General features: G+C 33.4%; 2 protein-coding genes across 9 annotated transcripts; both read left to right on the top strand.

Annotated features, from left to right (window-relative positions):
* Window positions 1-5,596, top strand: plekhs1.4 (pleckstrin homology domain containing S1, tandem duplicate 4). 4 transcript variants are annotated; one of them, XM_051666891.1, is made up of 10 exons: window positions 60-86; window positions 284-319; window positions 831-878; window positions 991-1,085; window positions 1,513-1,628; window positions 1,725-1,859; window positions 3,734-3,809; window positions 3,917-3,976; window positions 4,705-4,812; window positions 4,915-5,596. In XM_051666891.1, the coding sequence occupies exons 3-10, from the start codon at window positions 872-874 to the stop codon at window positions 4,915-4,917; spliced, it is 600 nt and encodes a 199-aa protein (XP_051522851.1). In that variant the 5' UTR covers window positions 60-86; window positions 284-319; window positions 831-871; the 3' UTR covers window positions 4,918-5,596. The 4 variants fall into 4 exon arrangements, with proteins under 4 accessions (XP_051522852.1, XP_051522851.1, XP_051522855.1 ...); XM_051666892.1 differs by lacking the exon at window positions 284-319 and having other exon boundaries at window positions 1-86; XM_051666895.1 differs by lacking the exon at window positions 3,917-3,976.
* Window positions 5,597-6,933: 1,337 nt separating this feature from the next.
* Window positions 6,934-13,116, top strand: LOC127422962 (pleckstrin homology domain-containing family S member 1-like). 5 transcript variants are annotated; one of them, XM_051666885.1, is made up of 15 exons: window positions 6,934-7,035; window positions 7,355-7,394; window positions 7,527-7,597; window positions 7,998-8,113; window positions 8,198-8,350; window positions 8,549-8,645; window positions 9,148-9,219; window positions 9,360-9,500; window positions 9,617-9,681; window positions 10,176-10,232; window positions 10,485-10,664; window positions 11,116-11,187; window positions 12,015-12,107; window positions 12,229-12,361; window positions 12,446-13,116. In XM_051666885.1, exons 2-15 carry the CDS (start codon window positions 7,376-7,378, stop codon window positions 12,512-12,514), a joined length of 1,338 nt encoding a protein of 445 aa, XP_051522845.1. In that variant the 5' UTR covers window positions 6,934-7,035; window positions 7,355-7,375; the 3' UTR covers window positions 12,515-13,116. The 5 variants fall into 5 exon arrangements, with proteins under 5 accessions (XP_051522845.1, XP_051522846.1, XP_051522843.1 ...); XM_051666887.1 differs by having other exon boundaries at window positions 7,004-7,035; window positions 7,527-7,623; XM_051666886.1 differs by having other exon boundaries at window positions 6,996-7,623; window positions 10,485-10,622.
* Window positions 13,117-14,611: the final 1,495 nt, after the last annotated feature.

Here is a 14,611-nt window from a genome sequence, read left to right as displayed (position 1 = left end):
CCTCTAAGGGTTTTTACCTTTGGTGTAAACTTCCTTGTATTTTTATTACAATTTGTGTCCTCACAGACAGGAAGCATCCATATCAGGTACAGTGACAATATTTTTCAGTCAAATGGGAATATAACATATACTGTTTAATTAAAAAAAATATATTATATGCATACTTGTGATTGATGTAGCAGAGGGAGGTAATGCAGTTGTGCTGTATGATTTACATTATGTAACATAATGACAGGGTTGATGATAGTGAATTGCAATAATGAATTATTTCATTCGTTTTCAGTTAACTCCTGGTGGTGTTGAACTTTGCAGGTTTTAGGTGTGTACAGGTTTCCGACTACTATTGGAATGAAATATATTTCATATTTGGGATTTACATGTGTCAAGTGTTGCGTGTGTTTGCACGTGTGTGTGTGTGGGGGGTGGGGTGGGGTGGGGGGGTGGGTGGGAGTTACAATTACAATAGAGCAACAATCCTTATTTATCCATTTACTGTAACATTTTAAATAAAAAAACAAACAAAGCGATATTTAGGTTTCTTTTCAATGTCAGGATTTCTTTTCTGTCTTTTCTCTTTTTAATGTTTTTGTTTCCTTAATTGTGCTGCCCAAAATTGTATCTATTGTTTGGATCAGTGAACGCTGTCACTTACAGACTAGCACATTTTTGTTGATTGACATTGTTGATTGTATGTACAGTGAAAGCAAAGTACATCATTTATGTTTTGACACAGATGCCCAGTGTAACTGAGTTTCAAGCCTCTTGAATTTTAATTCATTCATTTTTTTAAAATACACTCGGTTTATTGAAACAGCTGGTTGTTTTCTCAGGTTCACATTCACAGCATTCCATTAATTACCACAACTGTAAAATGGCAAGTAAGTCTTTTTCAAGTTTTATGATTTACATTAACTAGAAATGAAGTTGAAGGTAGCATGTGGCTTCTGTGGGTGTAGTGTTTACTTTTAAACAAATTCTTTGTCTCTGCAGATTCAAACCATCAATTTTACATACATGGGGCTGAGGAGCAAGTGTGTGCTGGATACCTTTACAAATCTCCCCCAGAGAATCAGTTCAAGAACCAGGCAGGTTTCTCTTCCAGAGCAGAACAAATTTTGTCTGTTTTATAGCTGTTCTTTAAAGGGATAGTTCACCCAAAAGTGAAAATTCTGTCATCATTCATCACCTTCATGATGTTTCAGACCTGTATTGTTTTCTATTCTTCCGTGAAACATGAAAGGAGATGTTAGGCAGAATGGCAGCCTCAGTCACCATTCACTTTCATTGTGTTGAAAAAAGATGCAGTGAAAGCTCAGTCAGTGGTGACTGAGATTAACGAACTGCCTGACATCTGCCTTTGTTTTCTGCAGAAAAATGAAAGTCACATGGGTTTGGAAGAATATGAGATTTACAGTAGTAATGATGACAGATTTTTCATTTTTGCATGAACTATCCATTTAATGATAGATTGCCAATCTCTGTTAATTTCTTGTGTGCCACATTGTTTTGCAGAAATCATGGAAGCGGAGGTATTTTGTGCTTCTAAAGTACAGTGACCACACATGCCAGCTTAAATACTTCAAAAGTGAGAACAAGAACAAGTCACTGGGAGTCATAGATTTGTCTGCGTATGTATGCGCAATAATTGCACATTAATAAATAAATGATTGTACATTCTTGCTGCAGAGGGAGAACAGTTGTTTTTTTCTGTCTCTTCTTTTCAGGATTACCTTCATGTTCTTGCGCCCTGAGATGCACTCTATGTGGAAATGGATTCAAAACAATTTCAGATGTTCTCCTTCTTGTGTACTGTTTATTAAAGTACCAGAAAGAGACTACTTCCTTATTGGCGAAAACAGGTTTGTCCTAAAAAAAAAATGTTTTGTGGAAGTGTTGTGTTGTTTTTTCATGACGTGAACTGAATAGGAAAACTTGAGTGTAAAATGTTATATTTCATATGCCATTATGGATTTTAATATAATTTTAACCCTGTGAGACCCAAATATAGAAACATAAAAATTTTTTTAAAAAAATTCACCTTTTATATGTTGTTGTAGGAGGTTGTTTGCAGGCCTCTAATGCAGAAATAAATGGGGTTTTTCATTTTTTATATTTTAGTAAGTTTTTAGGGAAAAGTTGTAATATTGCAACATTGAGCCTGTTGGGTTGCAGAATTGCAGTGATTTTACTCACTGTTTGAACAAATGTAGAGAACATCTAATGGTTCATTTGCAGGGTGTACTGCCCCATAACAGTAGCCTATATATCTATACACTAATAATCACACAATAATGATAATCAGACAAGTCATATTTTTATGAAAAATTGTTTATTATAAAAGATATATGTTCAGATTGTATTTACAAAACCTGATGAACTGAATGAAAACTTTGGCATTTACTATGTTTAGTTCTGTTCATAGCCCTGACCTGAAAAATCAGTGTTGGTACTGATAAAATCCTTTTTCAGCCAACGATACCTGTCACGGGGCATGGTCTGTGTTCTTGAATGGCTTGGTTTTGTTGGCATGATGTCCACATAATCATCCGATGGGCGGTCATTGGGTATTTTACCCCCCACATTCCAGAAAATTATCACCTGTCCCTCATGAAGCAAGCAGATATTTGTTCAAACAAGTAAAGCCCTGAAAAGAAAACAGGACCAGTTAAGTATATTTGATAAATGATAAGATACAGATAGTTTCAAATATTGCTACACAAATACTTTCAAATTCTCAAAGAAATAATTTATTCTTTAATTCAACTTGAACTTATCATTTAATAATCATTTAATTTTGATTGAAACTCAAAATGGTAACAAAGAAGACATTTTAAACTTGTGAATGGTCAAAAATAGTATGTTTCTATTAGTATTTTTTTCACATGGAACAGGTGAGAAGTACAATTCATCCATGTAATGTGCAAGGTGCACAGGCAAATGTTGCTACCCCTTTCACCCAGTGTTGTAAAATTACAACACTGACATAACAAGCTCAAAATCTAATATGATCAAAGCATTCAACAGTACCTTAATATCTGCATGATCTAGACATATTACTAATCACAGAAAAAAATATTTTAGACATTTTACTTACTTGAATGTTGATTTATCCAGTCCAGTAAAACAAGATGATGTGCTTCAAGGCAAGTTTGCAGGTTGTGTGAGTTCATGGCCAGGTGAACAGGCCTATTTACAAAATCTACAATCCAATAGCACTGCAAGGCTTAACAATAGGACCTATTAGTTGTGTAAATGTGGTCTTAGAGAGAAAAAAAAAAACATGTGCAGGTTTATTTTAGTGGAGCTAAAATTGATGTTGTAATATTACAACAGTGGGCATCACAGGGTTAAAGTGACTGCGGTGACTTTTACAGAAATGCATCATCATTTACTCACCCTCATGTTGTTCCGGACCCGTACGACTTTCTTTCTTCAATTGAACACGTTAAGCAGAATATTAGGGACTGACAGCCTCAGTCTCCATTCACTTTCATTATACGGAAAAAAGAGCAGTGTCAAGATTCTTTCGAATTTCTCCTTTTGTTTTCCATGGAAGAAAGAAAGTTATACGTGATTGGAACAACATGAGGGTGAGTAAATGTGTTTATATTGACAATTTATTTTATTTTAAGAATGGTGAATGGTTAGTTTGTTGTTGAGCACAGTGCGGTGTTTAGCAGGCTTGAAAATATATATTTATGCAATATAACGTGAAATATATGTTATTGTGCAGTGGGGACATGGACAAATGGTTCACTACTTTATTTGATGTTTTAAATAATCGTCCACACAGGCTACTGGATCCCAAGGTGATGTTTTTACATTTCTTACCTGAAAATGTTTTTCTTTGATGTTGTATTCATGGTGTAACAATGTTTTCTTTCTGATAAATCTAAACTAAATATCGGTCATGCAGGAGTTTGGGACATTCAGAGACATCAGTCAACCTCCACAATCAGAAAATGACATTAACCAGGTGTGTTAGCAAGTGGTAGGGGCAGGTTTTATGATCTGTTACAGCAATGAGATGTAACCATTTTTGAAAATAATTTGTACTTACCCAAGGAAATGGGGAGACATTTTAGACCCAACAAAAGGTGATGCAAGATAGGCTACAATATGAATCTTGTCAAACAAGCTGAAAACAATCTGCCTATTTTCCCTTAATAAAAACAGGTTTGCTAATTTTAGAAATGTTGCTTACTTACTTTTTTTTTTTTTTTTTTTTTTTTTTGGTAAAATAATTTAACTATTTAATGTTAGAGCTCTTCTTGTTCAATCCACTTATAGTTAGTGCACACTCTATGGGAGTAAGATTTAGTAAAGGGTAAGGAGTCATTTATTTGCATATATGTTCTAAAGCAGCTTTACAAGGAATTGTGCCATAAAACCCTCACTGATCAAGCCCAGGCAACAATGCAAGGGAAAACTTCCTATACAAACACACAGATTTTAACCTTGTTTTCAAAGCGCACACAGATTGTTTTGACATGTTGGCATTAACAGTATTGTATGCTGTTTTATTTGTGAATTTCTAAATCTAATCGCATTGTGGTGACAGCTGAAATCTCTTTTTAGAGATACTGGCATTACTCTATTCCACCTTTTATAAGATGTTTGACTTTCTAATTTTTATTGGACTTAATTTGTTGCTGTGCTATCATGTAAAAAGATCGCTTATCATCTGTATTGTGCTTATGACAGAGAGCCGAGTGGGAGCTGAGTCTTACAAAACGTATTACACATGAGCTGCCATCATCTGTGATCCATGAGCCTGTCTATGTCAGTCCTGTAAACTGCAAAAAGAATCAGGTAGATGCCATACATGTTAACACCACAAGAGGCAATGCAAATTTACATGCACACACTTATCTGATCTTACTCACTTTTTTATTCATTTTGTTCATATGGCAGTGAGACAGAACAGATTGCAGAAACAAAGCACAAAGGATCGCCGGATTGCATCACTGACTGCATTGACACAGATGAATTGTCAAAATGAATAAGAACTGTCAGGCTTTAATCATGAATTTCAGATTCATTGTTCCTTGTTTTTGTTGAGAGGTAATTGTCAGATTACAACTGTTTGGAAACAAACAAGTTATATGGTTAATAAGGTTATATGTTAAATTAATTTTCTAAGATACTATGCTTGATATACTACAGTAGATCAAGTGTTTTTCAGTTTTATAGAATTGCATTAAACTGGCACAAACACAACATTTTTACACATACTATAGATTATATTGGACACCAAAACTGAATTTCATAATTAAAAGAACCACAAAAGGCATTGATTAAAGCATTTGACCAGCAGACTATAATTTCAGAAAAAGTAGCCTGTTTTAAGAAATCTGAAACAATACCTCAAAATGAAAATACTGTATGTACTCTATTTTACAACATATTTCAAAAACAAATGTGCTTTCATATAAGTTGCCTTGGTATGAAAATACCAGCAAAGGAAAAATGTTTATGTCAGTGTATTATTTGTAAATTACCTTTTTTTTATTATTGTGTATTTTATATTGCATGTAGCCTTTGGATGTGTAACCTTTTGATTCTGTACATTATGCTCTGATTAAAAAGGTTTCCTGTTTGAAAAACAAAACTTGTTGATGTGTTCCATAATTTATTTCTCAAAATCAACCCTAAAAGTTTTTGAATCTATTCCACAAACAATTAATGTTCTGCTAAATGTTTTTTGATGCAATTAGATACAAAGAGATAAATCAGTAAATCAGCGGCAAATCGGCAAAGGAAGTTTGCCTGTATTTTTAATGACAGGAATAAGCCAAGTGCAAAAAAGAAAAAAGAAAAAGAAAAAACAAATTCCCAGAAAGGTAGGTGTAGGAATGTAGCCATTGGTCGAAAATCCTGGTTATTTCTGCAGCAGGCTATATCATGTTTGCATGAAGGTCTGATGAGGAAATATATTGGTAACACTTTACAATAAGGTTTCATTCGTTAACAATAGTTAATGCTTAAGGTATAATGAACAAACAATTAACAATACTGCGTACTGTTTACAGCATTTATTAATCTTTGTAAATGTTAATCAAAATACTATTTTTCATTTATAGTTCATGTTAGTTCATAGTGCAACTAATGTTAACATACAGAACTTTTGATTTCAAAAGGGTATTACTATATGTTGAAATTAACATTAACCAAGATTAATTAATGCTGTAAAAGTATTGTTCATTGTTAGTTCATGTTAACTAATGTTGTCATGTTAATAAATTATGTTAATAAATTGAACCTTATTGTAAAGTGCTACCAATTTATTAGATTGATATTTACATTAAATGCTAGCCATTTATTTATTTAACCCTTTGAGACAAAACACCAAAGTTAAATGCCATCATTGATGTTTGAAAACTCTAGCCATGTAACCTACATCTACCTATTTGAAAAAAAAAAAAAAAAAAAAAAAAATTATACTTGGAACAAATCCAGGGAAAGGGGTGGAGGAAAAACAGTTATTATTAAAGAGTACATTACATAGATCCGGATCAAGAATTTCCCCTAAATTCCCCAGCTGGATATCGAGACAAAAAGGAATTTAGGCAAGGTAAATTAATAAGTAACCTCCTAAGTTCCTGACAGAAACCAAGAGGTTTTAATTGCAAAATCACTGCAATCTGATCAAAAGAAAAGCAATACAAGTATCTGTAAAAGGATTTCAAAACATTTATTAAGACAAAGCTTTTTGAATCTAATGTGCAGAAGTTAAATCTCTTCTTGACATGTCACACTTTTTCACGACCTCACAAACTATGTATATCAATATGCATATTGATTAAGCCAACATAATTTGTCTGGTCCTTTCCACAACCTAATGATTGACACAATCAAAGGGGAGGGATGTTAATCCTGAGCTCTAATGAGAAACTTCTCCTCTTCTTACCAGCATTGCTCTCTGGAAGAAACAAAATACCTCAAGCTTCCTTCTAAACTATCATCATGACATGCACATTGTGAGTGCAGGATAACTTAACAGAGGACACTGATTTTACTGTGACACCTACTAAGGTAATGCATTTATAATGTGGTTTAATTCATGGCTGTATAATGCTTGGAACATCTAAAGAAATGATGCTGATAACTTTAATTTGATAACTTTAGCTGAAACATTTATAAATCTCTTTGCAACATTATTAAACACAACTGCAAAATGAAAATATGTTTGTTACATTTTTTTTTTGTTTGTTTGTTTTCTTTGCACTTACACTGCACTGAATATTATTCTTGCATGAGTGTCAATCATTGTTTATATTTGTTTGCATCTGATGTGCATCAGTGGCTAATAGTAAGACAACAACTTACAAACAATTTTATTTATCTGTTGTAGCACTACAGCAAAAGTATTCAAATGTTCAGAAGTAAATCAAGTAAGTCTAATGGGGGAAATAGCAGAATCAAGGAACAGTCTTTTTGATTAGTCTAATGACATACAATTTTTGAAAGATTTTAACTAAGCAGCATCTGTCTTTGTGTTTAATGTTGATGGCTTATTTCTGCAGCACCAACAGCTTTTACAATGAATCAGCAAAGGTTGAGGAGTTTTACACTGGTTTCCTGCACAAGTCCCCTGGTTTGTCCAGATTATCAAAAGGCTTGGTACACTTACTATTGCATTTCAACACAAAAATGTTTTGCAAGTTAGCAAATTTCTAAATATATCATCAAAACATATTTGTACTTTAGTGGCAAGAAAACAATCAAAATATTGGGATAAAGCTACTGTTTCCTATTCTTGCTTATTAAAATATTTTTGACAATACATAAAAAAATAAATAACTATAATATGTTTAATATACTGTACATTTGCAGAGTGTAAATATGTTTTACAAACTTTATTAGCAATACATTTGCCTAATACATTTCTTTGCCATTTTTATGCATATTTTCAAAGACAAAAATTATTAATGCCATGCATTTAGGCCGTACAGCCCCTTAAGATATGTATTTAAGCAGTTTCCTGTCCACCGCAGAAATCATGGAAGCGCCGTTTCTTTGTGCTCTCCAAGATGGCTGAAAACACCTATCAACTGGCATACTTTAAAAACCATGAAAGAAGGGACAAATGTGGAGAAATAGACCTTTCAGAGTAAGTAAAAGGCCATTGAACTCTCGTTGCATAAAAATATAAAGTATTATCACAGTGTAATGAGAAAGTCTTCCTATTTTAAAGGATCAGCTACCTCTGTACTGGCCCTCAGAACCATCACATGTGGGACTGGATCCAGAGAAACTTCAAGTGTCCTCCATCTTCTGTGCTGTTTTTGAGGGTGGAAGACATTGTTTCAAAATATGCAAGAGACTATTTCCTCATCGGAGAAAACAGGTTTGTCATGACTATTTTGAGCATATATATATATATATATATATATATATATCATTGATGTCACACCATAGTTTCATGAAACTCAGCATGCAGGCAAAAAAATTAAAAATAAAAATAAATTAAAAAGAATTAATTTTGATTTTAAAATGACCAGAATTGTGGGTATTCTTGTTTTGTTTTTTTTTTTTGTTTTTTTAGAGATGAGGTGGATGGTTTGTGCAGTGCTTTAGTCAAGGTTCTGAAGACTGAGAAACTACAATACAATCTGCGAGTACCAGAAGATATCCTTCAGTCGGTAAACAACCATTGAAACAACTCTCTCTCTCTATCTTTCTATATACACACACACACACACACACACACACACACAAACACACACATGAACACACTCACACAAACTCATACGCATGCACAGTATCAGTCCATACCAAGTTTGGACTCATGATGTTTAATTAAAATACTGTTAAAAAACATCCCAAGTGTATACCTCATTCATGTAGAGTGCATACTAAGAGTGCTTAGCTATAAGCAAATGGTGGCTACTTTGAAAATGAAACAAATAAATAATAACTTTTCATTTGTTCAAATGCTTTAGGTCACTGCATTATCATTCTTCCATTTGTGTTATTTAACAGTTTTATTAAAAAAAAACAAAAAACATGTTTTATGACATAGGATTTAAAAATGTGGAAAGTATTACAGTAATAATAAAGTATAAGTAGCAATGTCTAAACTTTAGACTGGTATTCACTTGTTATATTCATGTAGTTTTTTTTTTGTTTGTTTTTTTTTTACAGCAAAGCAGATTTAGATCAAAATCTGCACCTACTATCAGTTCAGAATCCAACTTTCAAGATTGTGATAGAAAGGTAGGTGAAATTCTGCATCTGCATGCAGGAATCCTATTTATTTATTTGTTTATTTATGTTGTCAATGTAAAAAGACATATAATCACCCATCCCATGATCAGTGGATTTGAATACTATGCTACATCTCTTTATGATTGCAGAGTGTAACTGATCTTTGCCCCTATTGGCCCCAAGTTAGACAGTCTGCACCTCCATGTTTGTGCACTTCTGTGCCACTAAAGGACGCCCACTATTATTATCCTTGCAAGTTCAGCGTAGATGCAATGCCAGCATCATTCAAGGTTTTACACAATCAAGCACACACATACTGTTTCTTTCTCATACTGTATGCAAGCAATTGCTCTTGAATGTCTATATAAAAACAAATAAAACAGAAACTCAAACCTCTATCTTACAGATTCAAGAGAGTGATGATGAGGATGAGGATGAAGACAACAGCGAATACATGCCTATGTCATCAGTGTAAGATAGCCTATTCTCTGTTTGTGTAGCAGTGTATTGAGACCACTTGTCTCCTTAAAGGTGAAGTGTGTAATTTCTGCGCCACTAGAGTCACCAAACTGAACTGAATTGAAATTTTTTTTTTTTTTTTTTTTTTTAAACAAGTTTACTACACAGTCACCTATGCTGGGACATACATATAGCCCTGCCTAAACTCACATTATTGGTTAAGCCAATTTTTATGTGCTAGGCTGGTCGGCATGTTCAAACATACAGAGCTAGTCTTGATAGGGCCACAAAGCCACAGTGTTTACACTTTTCAATGGAGTCAGCTTACAAATGGCTTGTATATAGTTGTCTCTGCATATTAAGTTAGGATAATGGAAGTATTTTAACATTAAAATGACACTTCACGTTTAACTGGCCTAGTGAAACATAAAATGTGCTACATTGATGAATGTACTATGAAACGCAATACAAATATTCAGTTTTCATACTTTATCTTTCCTGATTAGGCAGTTTGTATATCAACAATCCCAGGAGGAGGAGGACATTGCATGCTTTCAGACAAAGTAATTTTTAACTCTTTGGTACACTATTGTTTAACTCATGAGATTTCTCTATTATTAGTTTCTGTTACATTTTACACATTAAATATCAATGTGTGCTAAATATCATTGCTTCCTTATTAGACTTGACATTGATATGCCGTTTTCAGCCTACATGATCAAACATGTATAAAGACTGATAGGGTTTGTGCAGTTATTGGATGTGTGGTGTCAGTTGATGATTTGTACTGTATCTTAAATCATTTGTTTCTGAAGGGATAGAGAGATATATGCTGCTCCTGTGGACATTTTGATGGATTGTGTTACAAAAACACAATCTGAGGACACTGAAAATCTGAGGACACATCAAATGTCATCCACTGACTTTGAAGAGCAGAAAACACCTGAACAAAGGTCAAATATGATGAACTACAGTACAATACAAAACATCCTGTTGTAAGTTATCAGTGCATGCCGCCATATTACACGCAATATATTGCACTGGTTACATTTATTCCATGCCATGCCCCAGTTGCTAAACATAGGCATGATTCTTTGTTTATATAAAGACTGCAAAACAACATTGTTTTTAACTTAGCATTGCAGAACAGTCTGTTTTGCTGTTTGGAGAAAGACATTCCAATAATGCTAGTCTTGCTAAACTGGTCTGGTGTAGTCATAGATGATTGCTGAGATTAAAGCAAACATTTGGCATGGTTTTAGCATCCTGATACCTGAGAGATACAGTCATTACTGACAACATGATCACCCTCTAGAGTTGTTTTGAGTTGAGATATCATGTTCTATTGTGGTTTGACCCTTGTTCTGCACTAAAATTATCTTGATTCTTGATGCCTTTTTTACTTTAAAAACAAAGTTCATCTTTGTTTTGATTTTTCTTTTTCAGCTCTTCCACCAGTTCTTCCCACGATTTGTGCAGTGCTGCAGTCAACCAGGACAAGAACAATAAATCGGAATGGTAAAACTTGCAATGATCATTTAGCAACAAAAAATGATCTGTATTCATATGTCACACTAAAATACAAAACTAGTGATTTCAATTAAAGCTGTATTCACCATAGACAATGGGATATTTAGATTAGGGGTCAAATGCTATGTTTTTTAAATGGCTGATTCTTAAAGGGATAGTTCACCCAAAAATGAAAATTCTCTCATCATTTACTCGCCCTCATGCCATTCCAGATGTGTATGATTTTTTTTCTTCTGCAGAACACAAATGAAGATTTTAAGGATAATATCTCAGCTCTGTAAGTCCATACAATGCAAGTGAATGGTGACCAGAACTTTGAATAGGTGCTAGGCTGATCAAGATGTTCAAACAAACAGAGAAATGTCTTGATAGCACCAAATAGCCATAGTATTTACACTTTTCAGGGGAGTCTTCTTACAAATGGCTTGTTTATAGTTGTCTCTGTATATTAAGTTGGGATAATGGAAGTATTTTAACATTATAGTAGCACTTCACGTTTAACTGGCCTAGTGAAACATGAAATGCACTGCATTGGTACTCTAAAATGCAATCAAATTATAACATTTTCATAATATGTTATTTTTGGAGATTCAAAGTTCTGGTCACCATTCACTTGCATTGTGTGGACTTACAGAGCTAAGATTCCCCATTAGCAGTGCACTTCTACTTCAGAAAAAACAACTGTGTCAGAGTAATTATGTAATAATTTAAACTGTGCCATTTGATTTTCAGCTATGTTCAAAAGTGTGAATTGATTGAAGAAAAATTTAGTTTTAATTAATTATGAACATGTACTGTATATTTTTATTTTGTAGTGAAACACACATACCTGTTGAGAAGGAGATCTGCATTAGTCAAAATGACCTGAAAAACAGCCTGATCTTCACACAGGAAGAAGGCAAACCACGGTACAACTCTCATTCATAATTAAGAACATTACCATCTAATATGTATCCTGACAGTGTACAAATCAACCACTTAAAATGCATTAGACATATGTTTTTAATCTCTCATCCTCTTCCTCTCCAGTGTGTCTGAGTGTAGGCAGATTGAGAACTCATGTCCATTCCATAAGGGGGATCAGATCTTGGCCTTCAATGACCTGCTAATAGACACAGTGGAGGAGATACACACATACCTAAAAAGGCTGAGCAAGGATGAGGTAGGATCATGAGCCATAGCAAAAGAATGCTTTTTAGACAATGTAATCAGAGAACTTACATTATGTTACTCAAATGATTTGCAGGTAAAACTGACTGTTCTACGGCATCCAGGATCCCTGCCATTGAACTCTGAACCCTGTCTATCCCAGTGAAACAGCATGAATGTGAATTATCTCATCACCATTTTGCTAATTCTAGGCCAAGTTTAGATCATTCTTTCATTATGAATGTTTTTGGAGGTACCATGTTCTCTTTTGCCTGATGGATATTGCAATAAATGCTGATGTAACTCATCAATCGTAAAATAAGTTGATAATTGAAATACATTTGTAACATTTATTGTAACATAAGACTGTATATACAGTATGTAGTTAAGCCTATATGACTGGTGATGGGTATGTGCAGTATATGATTAGATTAAGTTTTTGTTTCATAATGTGAACATAAGGCACAACAAAACCGAAGTATTAATTTATAGCAAATATGAAGGTAATCCACTGTGAAACACTTAGTTATAAACTGTTCAAATATTTTAAACTCTTTAAAGCTGTTACACTATGAAGCACTTTTTATAGCCTACATTTTATGTACAAATTTTCTGTCATTGTCTATTTTGTTTTGCAATGCATGTAACCAATAGTGTATTGCCTTTAATCATTATGCTTTGATTACATTTTCAGTCACACTTTAAAGTGATCTGATTAACTGAGAACATGTAGTCCACTTAATACATAATTATTTTGTAGAAAATCATTGCACAATGTTTTTTTTATATATTGATTATAGCAATGTTTACTATGTGTAACATTGTTACAATACAGTGTAGTGTTATTAAACTTTAATAATATTAAATACTTGATTGTGTCTTTTACAAAAAAACAAAAAAAAACAAAAGAAGAAGAAGAATCTATGCTTTTTATACTGGTAAATAACTAGTTTTTTTTAATGACTGTAAAGAGCATCCAGTAGAATATGTCAATCTATTTTAAACATTAGTTTCATGTTTTCGGATGAAATGGATATCAAATCAAATTTATTCGACATGCTGCAAAAAACAAAACAAATTGCAGAAACACATCACAGAATTTCTTAAAAAAACACCAAAATACACAGGAATATTCAAGTACACAGGCATACTGTACTTACACAAATGTGAATGTGAGACACATAAATGACATGACACATCCTTATCAAAATAATCAGACTTGCAAATTCCTGCAGAAATGTCATGCTTTTGTGATTTGTCTGTATCTGTACATATGTGAATATACTTTATGTACGACTGACAACAGTATGGTTTAACTAATTATATGTACAAGTATATCCCAACCACTGTCTGGTGGTTTCCACAAGCAAATGTGTAGTACAAACCCATGATGATCTAAGAGTTTTTTTTTGTTTGTTTTTTTTTTTTGCAATGAGAGAGGCCTTTTGCCTGAGCATCTAACCAGAAACTCCACCTCTTTTTCGATCATACCCAGCAACAATCTGCGCTCAGCAACAGTGCAGAAATTCTGCAAGAATGTAAACTTGAGGTGGAAAACAATAATGGTTCCAGTATTTTGGAAAACAATTAAATTTAACTTGTGAAGATAAAATATCAGCTACATACCACATGTAGCCTCATGAAATAACCTTGTTTTTTTGTTGTTAGTACCCAATTAATTTATAGAGTTGAAAAAACAAAAAACCTGTAGAACTGTAATAGACTGGCATAAATTTGTTGAATGTACAATGAAACTCTGAAAAAAAAAACTAAAAAACATCAGTTACAGTTTATAAGGGTTTGGGATAGAGACATTAGTAGCTAATAGACAACAATTGGTTTGAATAATGGGATATGATAGCTGTTCTACAACTTAACAACACTGGACACTGATACACTATGACAAAGTCTTTGCACATTGGATGATGGACAATTTATGACAGTGGTCTGTGAAATAATTTTTCATAGTGCATGACAGATTAAACTGATACTCATGAAGAACAGAAATTAAAAGGTCTAAAGGTCAGCTCACTCGTTTTTATGGACTGTTTATAACAACTTGGTCTCAAAGAATCACATTATTATAACAACATTTGCTAAATTATTTTTACGTAGCTTGTTGTATGTATCACGGCACTTTCCTGGTGAAATGAACAATAGAGGCCCTACAACAACAATTACTTTTATTCCCTTTCACATAAATCACGAGTAAAAATGGCAGATTATCAGTTAATAAACACGTACTTTTTGCCTTACAACAATG

This window comes from Myxocyprinus asiaticus, chromosome 32 (genome assembly GCF_019703515.2).
Source record: "Myxocyprinus asiaticus isolate MX2 ecotype Aquarium Trade chromosome 32, UBuf_Myxa_2, whole genome shotgun sequence".
Taxonomy (NCBI): domain Eukaryota; kingdom Metazoa; phylum Chordata; class Actinopteri; order Cypriniformes; family Catostomidae; genus Myxocyprinus; species Myxocyprinus asiaticus.
This window is presented reverse-complemented; position numbering and strand designations above follow the sequence as displayed.

Bases quoted from the DNA above. Each gene is read 5' to 3' on its own strand.
- LOC127422962 (XM_051666883.1), top strand. From the start codon at position 7,504: ATGTTGATGGCTTATTTCTGCAGCACCAACAGCTTTTACAATGAATCA. The intron at 8,351-8,548 runs GTTTGTCATGAC...TTGTTTTTTTAG, and splicing joins TTCCTCATCGGAGAAAACAG to AGATGAGGTGGATGGTTTGT. The intron at 12,108-12,228 runs GTACAACTCTCA...CTTCCTCTCCAG, and splicing joins CAGGAAGAAGGCAAACCACG to TGTGTCTGAGTGTAGGCAGA.
- plekhs1.4 (XM_051666892.1), top strand. The intron at 1,629-1,724 runs GTATGTATGCGC...TCTTCTTTTCAG, and splicing joins GGAGTCATAGATTTGTCTGC to GATTACCTTCATGTTCTTGC. The intron at 3,977-4,704 runs GTGTGTTAGCAA...TGCTTATGACAG, and splicing joins CAGAAAATGACATTAACCAG to AGAGCCGAGTGGGAGCTGAG.